This window comes from Lathyrus oleraceus, chromosome 1 (genome assembly GCF_024323335.1).
Source record: "Lathyrus oleraceus cultivar Zhongwan6 chromosome 1, CAAS_Psat_ZW6_1.0, whole genome shotgun sequence".
NCBI lineage: Eukaryota > Viridiplantae > Streptophyta > Magnoliopsida > Fabales > Fabaceae > Lathyrus > Lathyrus oleraceus.
Window position 1 is genome coordinate 143,986,958 of NC_066579.1, and position 6,828 is coordinate 143,993,785.

The following is a 6,828-nucleotide window of genomic DNA, read 5'->3' on the forward strand; positions in this document are numbered from 1 at the left end:
AAATAGTAACAATTGCTCCTCATATTTATCGGCCGTAAAATTTTGTCCAACCTAGGGCAGATCAAGGAGCATCTCAACCTCATTTGTTCCTTAGATCTACATCGTTGTCCCACCTTGGCAAACCTTCACTCAGACTTTCACGCCGTTGTGCCTACAATGTTTGGACGAGAAACGCTCATCGACATTCAGCTCTTGCAGGAAAAAATTGGCTTGCAGGGAGCCAACGAATTATTGAACAGTGTTAGCCAAATGGTTTGGCAATAGAACTCTCGAGTTTTAGCAAAGAGTCAGACTCGAATTTAAGAAACTTTACATAACGCCAATCTGAGGAACAATAGTGTTCAAGAGGCAGTTTCGCACAAAACCCCCATTCTTGAGTCGAGAAGGGATTCAAAAAGATGTTCAAAAGTCTTCAAGCCTCTAACGACATAAGCACCACACTCCTTCCTTTGATCTTGAAGTAAGGGGAGGTAGTCACACTCCTCCTGAAGTTCTTTGTCTTAGGAGGAGAGAAAGGTATGAAGAAAATGTTCACATCCAGACACGGAAGAAGAACTCCATGTTTGCTCACATCTTAGACATCTGAATTCCAAAGTTACTTGAGAAGTCTCTAAAGCTCTAGATTTATAATGGGTTTGAAGATTCAGAGGGGAACATCAAGCACGTTGATAACCGACTTGACTACTATAATGTCGACAGAGACTTAAAGTGGAAGTTTTTATGATAACCCTAATTGAATTGACCATAGTCTGGTATAAGTTCCTTCCAAACAAAAGTATAAATTCTTGGTCTTACGTGTGTAAGGCTTTCTCCGCTCATTTCACTGTTGGGAAGAGGTAACCAACCACTATAACAAATTGTGAACTCACTCTTTATGATCACTTATACTTCCAATACGAAACATTAGCATCATTTGTGGGAAGGAAACAAAGTGCGAATATATTGACCATTTCACCAAGGTGGAGGTAACCATTTGAGGCTTAGATTAAAGTCTGAAGTAACTTTAAGAAGGGTCTTGTACCGGATCGTGCATTCTAGAAACATATAGGGCATAAATAAGCCTATAATTTACATGATTTGTTGAGTAGGGCACATCCTTACATCAACTACAAAGAAAAGCTTTTGGCCGACAGAGGCAACTAAGGGTCGGGGAACACCAGATTTGTCCGACCATTATAGAAAGACTTTGAGCGGTCTAAAGTGGAAAGTGAACATAGATCCCACTCAATATTTTACGTGTATACTCCCTTAAGCATCTCAGGATAGAGGTTCTTGGAGTATTATGCCAACACGAAGTTTAAAGAGGCCGGGATAAAGAACCCATATCTAGTCAGGGAGTTCGAGCCGACTTATAAGTCCAAATATTATTGTTTCCACAAGAGTCATAGCCACAAAACCAACGATGACATCTTATCTAAGGACGCAATACAAGGGATAATCAATAAGGGTGACTACTCGAGTATACCATAGACAACGAAAAAGGCAGAGAGGAAGCAGTCCCCCAATAAATTCAATGAAGTCATGGTTGGGGGAAGGAGAAGAGGTAAGTAGAAGAGAACGTGAATGGCATGGGTGAAAGCTCTAGTATATCGCTTACATCATGGGAGGTGCCTCGGGGTAAGCAACTCGTCCAAGAGTGTCGTAAATAGGAAGATCTTGAGCTAATTATTGTCAACAAGGAATAGGGGAGCACCTCTACCAATAGCCGATAGAGACCTATCCTCGGATATGGGGATAGCAAGAAAGTTGTGGGATCCTTAATGATACATTTCCTTTGGTCATAACATCTACAATCTCCAACTTTAACGTTTCCAAGATAATGATTAACGGAGGATTCTCCACTGATATAATGTACTTAGATATCTTCGAGAAGATGGGATTAAAGTAACTCGAAGTCTCGTCCATCAAGTTCGGCATATAATCTCGCCCGAGGGACTAAGAGTCCCATCAAATAGGCTTATCCAAACTCCCCTCCCAAAGGACTTGAAGTTTCATCAGGCGGGATCCAACATAAAGTCTTTCCTAAGGGACATGATTGAAGTCCATCCCAATAGACTTAACTCAAAGTCTTGTTTGAGGGATTGATAGAAGTCCCGCCTAAGAGGTCCAACGCTTCGCCTAAGGAACTTGAAGTTTCTTCAGTCAGGCTCATCATATAACCTCTCCTGAGGGACTAAGAGTCTCATTGAACATGCTTAACTAAACTCCCCTCCTGGAGAACTTGGAGTTTCCTCAGGTGGGATCCAAGATAAATTATCGACCATGGATCGCAACTGAAGTCTAAATCAAGATATTTAACGTAAATTCTTATCGAAGGGCTTGATAGAAGTTCCACCCGAGGGGTCTAACGCCTCTCCTGAGGGACTTGTAGTCTCGCCAGTCATGCTCAACATATAATCCCACCTTGAGTACTAAGAGTCCCATCAAACAGGCTTATCCAAACTCCCCGCATGAAGGACTTGAAGTTTCCTCGGTGGATATCCAACATAAAATCTCACCCAAAGGACGCGACTAAAGTATGTCCCAAGAGACTTAACTCAAAGTCTTGTCTGGGGGCTTGATATAAGTCATGCCTGAGAGGTCCAATGCCTTGCATGAGGGACTCAAATTCTCGTTAGTCAGGCTTAACATATAATCTCGCCTGAGGGACTAAGAGTCCCATCGAACAAGATTATCCAAACTCTCCACCTAAAGGACTTGAAGTTTCCTCGGGAGTTATCCAACACAATGTCTTGCCCAAGGGACTCGATTGAAGTCTATACCAAGAAACTTAACTCAAAGTCTTGTTTGAGGGCTTGATAGAAGTATTGCTCGAGAGGTCCAACGCCTCGCCTGAGGGACTTAAAATCTTGTCAGTCAGTCTACCATTAACCAAATGGGTGGTTACCAGTACCTAGAAAACCTTAGGCCCAAGGGCCTCTACACATACTTCTTCCCTAACAGGATGGAGGATAAATCATCATACCCTTAACATAGTGCTAAAACCCACAGAGCTTGTTACCTCACATGAATTTACTCTCTCCATAGCCATAAACATTATTAAACAAGGTTTCTCCCCACCGTGAGCAAACGCTAACCACCCTTAACTACTAAGGTCTCTGAGTATCCCCTACCCGCGTAGGTATACCATGCACTCTCGTACTTTTTGACAAGTATAGAAAGCAATCCTAAAAAATGGAAAATAATCGGCTGACTCCTTCTTGGTAGCTAGTCGCGCCAAAGGTCGCAGTGGGGATGCAAATACATAGGCCTCAAACCAGGTTATTACCTGGGAGCATATGAAAGGTTACCGACCCTTGGCCGCGTACGGTCCCCAAAGACGTCTAATGAACTCCGAGCACAAACTCTAAGGAAAGTTGTTTCTCGTAGAAATGAACTCAGGACCAGAAACAACGCCACAAAGAAAGTAAAATACGAATAAATAATGGACTGAAATATATATACATTGTAGGATGAAGACTTTAAAACTAAACATGCCTGGTTTGAGCATGCTGGACAAGAAAAAAAGAGAACTATTATGCCAAAGAGACCATTTTCCCATCCTCGATAGCTTGATTGAGACGAACTTGATCTCGAGAGACATGAACGTCGCGATAAAAATACTCCGAAGAGACCATTGTATCGAAAATTGCGAACCAATTAAACCAATTAAACGTAAACTCATTTTTTTTCTATCACCTCTAATTCCAATATGAAACAAACATAAATAACATTATGTAAAATAAAATAATAAATTTAAATTTAAACTTTCATAATAAATATAAACCAAACTATCCATTCACAAATCAATGTGTATAGAAAACTTGAGTTCAACATGGCATCGAACAATTCTGAAAATATCAGGTGTCACAAAACTATAATATTATTCAGTTTTACGTATCATTTTCTTTTAATATATGATACCTTAAATTTCACTTTAATAATTAAAAACTTGAGACCTATAGAGATTAACAATTTTTGTGTTGGATTAGTTTAAGCAAATATAAATTTTATCTTTAAATGAGTCTCTACTAATAGATGGTGGAGATTAATCGGTCTGAGTTTTTTAAAAAAGAAACACAATTTTACAAAAAATTAACAACTAGATTAATAAGAGTTAAGTAAAGATTTCCTCTGTTTTGTCTAAGACATAAACTTGCAAAGATTTCCTCTGTTTTGAAAGGGTTGTTGTTACTATAACACATAACTTGCAAAACTTTTAACTCATACACATTTGAAAGTAAGTACCATAAAAGAATATTTGTGAGATAGAAATATCATAGTGAGAGAGATCCCCTTTTGTAGTTTGCATGAAAATGCACAAACTCAACAAAAAGAGAATTCAAGTGGACCCTTTTTTTAACACTCTCAAATAACTAACTTTTCTGATTCATCTTTCTCCATCCATGCTCTCTTAAAATCTCTCTCACTTTCTCTCCCAAAACACTCTACTTCATTCCCTTTTCCTCTTTATATTTCAAGTTTTCTCTCTTATCAATGTTGTTCAAACACTCTCATGCACTTGCCTTCACCTTCAAGTCACTACCATTGTGTGAAAACTCATAAAACACATCAAAACATGGATGTTGTATGTTTTGGTTTTGGTTTTAGTTTTAGAAGGCTGTTTCTTGGAGCTTTGTTATCTTTAGGAATCATGTGCTTTATGTTTCTTACTATCTCAACCATGAATCTTCAAACAAAAAGAACAATTCTTGTTCCAATGAATGTGAATGTTATCTCCAAGCATTTAAAGTTGGTTGGTATCAAGAGACATGTTCTGCATTCAAATTCCAAACTTGTCTATGTTAGCAAGAGAAGAGTACCTAATGGCCCTGATCCAATACATAACAGGTATGTATATATATGTGCACATTTATATCATATACTTTTAGGGTTTAGTAATAATATTTGCTTTTATGAATATATCAATTTATTTTTAATTCTTACAAAAACTATATTCGTTATTCCGTAATTATACATTTTTCACTGTCAATTTCAGTTGTCATTGTTATTATTTGTCTAATTGAAATAGACATAATATTTTTCATGTGACTTTTTTTTATGATGTGACATTAATAAAATATTAATAATTTAATATTTTATTTGGAATTATAGGTATATTAATATTTAATAATGCAATGTTGAATTCTATTTTATTTTATTCATTAGGTTTAGGTTTGCACAATTTATCCTTTACTAAAAGAAAGCTGGTAAGACTTGAAGACACTCAAGAAAGAGTGATAGTTTTCACTCTTTATCAAAAGCTTCTTTAACAAACAATCTTTCTCTTATTTTTATGAGAAATCAAAAAAAGACATTGGGTGAAGAACTGTACCACTTTAGTTATTGGAGGGAAAAGAAGATGAAAAAAATTAATTAGGTAGTTCCTTTTCCTTTCTATGAAAAGCTTGATTAATTTATTTTAGGATCATGAAAAACTTTTAGACACATTTGAATTCAACAATCCGATTCAAAATAAAAATGAAAATTTTTGTTTATTGATGTTGATTAATTAAGTATTCTAAATTTTAGGATACATTAAAAAAAGTTATTTTAAAATTAAAAATATACAAAAAAAATTAGTTCAATTTGATTTAATCGATGAATTCGATAAATTTTTAAATATGAATTCAAAATATAAAAATAAAAAATCTAAAAATTAAAATTAAAAAAAAAATCATATTTTTAATTTTAATATTTTAAAATTAAAAATATTAAAAATTGGTTATAAAAAATTAATTTTTATGTCATTTAACTTATATTTGTATAATATTATATCTCACCCTTTTCTTTATCTTTCTATTATTCTAAATATTTTTGTATTTTGATATATGAATTCAGGAGAGCAGCAAAATATAGACAACCACCTAATCAAGCATGAACATGTTGAAGTTCCACAACTAGTTGAGGAAAAAAATCATAGAAGAAATCATGATTTTTTGTGTTGAAGAATTCAAAGTGTGTTCTATAAGATATTATTGTTGTTACATAGTATTTTAAGTGTTTTCAAGCCTACAAGTGTGATCCTAATGTTATCTTTTTTTTCTTCTTCTTTTTCTTCTTTCTAAATGTAACTTTTTGTCGTTGTAAATCAAGTTTTTAGGTAATGAATTAACCAAAATTTTGGATTACAATATGTTATATAAATTTATGAAGTAAAAAAAGGTATAGTCTCCATGCATCATATAATTAGGCTTTAGTTTTTCTACTAATAGTCTTTAGGAATTCTTTATGGTGGCACCTTCTTTTAAGTGCCTAGTGTTCAACAAAGCACTTTCCCTAATTTAATTGATTAATGTAAACATCATGGTTTTCTTTCTTGTGCCATGTGGACCTATAATGGTGCCACTCCTAAATTTTAGATGTTATCATTATTATAAATAAAATTATTTTTTTTATTTTGTGTATTTGATAATTAATGAATATAGTCCGTATATAATTCAGATATATTGTGTCAAATGTATCAGAAAAAAATAAATTTACTTATAATAGTGATCATAGGGGTAACTCAAATGACAAAAGTGATGTGTGTGGATTTTTATTAATTAAGTTAAACGTCATCACTAGAATTCTAACTCTCATAATCAAAGTAATATGTATGAATTTTTAATAATTATTACAACTTCGTCTATTGATTGAAAAAATTCTTGTTTAATTGATAGTTGCAATAGATTTAAACTCGCGGCTTTCTATTTATTTACCTATTAGAAAAATTGGTCATCAATTATATATATAGGCCTCAAATAGACATGATATTTTTGTTGTGTGTTAGTAAGTTAGTTTTAGTTAAAATCACCAAATTTGGCAAATCCTAAAGACATGATTAATGATTAAATTAAGGAGAGGTTC

General features: G+C 34.3%; 1 protein-coding gene across 1 annotated transcript; it reads left to right on the plus strand.

The window, feature by feature from the left end:
• The first annotated feature begins 4,309 nt into the window (after window positions 1-4,309).
• Window positions 4,310-6,153, plus strand: LOC127115538 (CLAVATA3/ESR (CLE)-related protein 25). Its single transcript, XM_051047058.1, has 2 exons — window positions 4,310-4,830; window positions 5,821-6,153. The coding sequence occupies exons 1-2, from the start codon at window positions 4,496-4,498 to the stop codon at window positions 5,858-5,860; spliced, it is 375 nt and encodes a 124-aa protein (XP_050903015.1). The 5' UTR covers window positions 4,310-4,495; the 3' UTR covers window positions 5,861-6,153.
• Window positions 6,154-6,828: the final 675 nt, after the last annotated feature.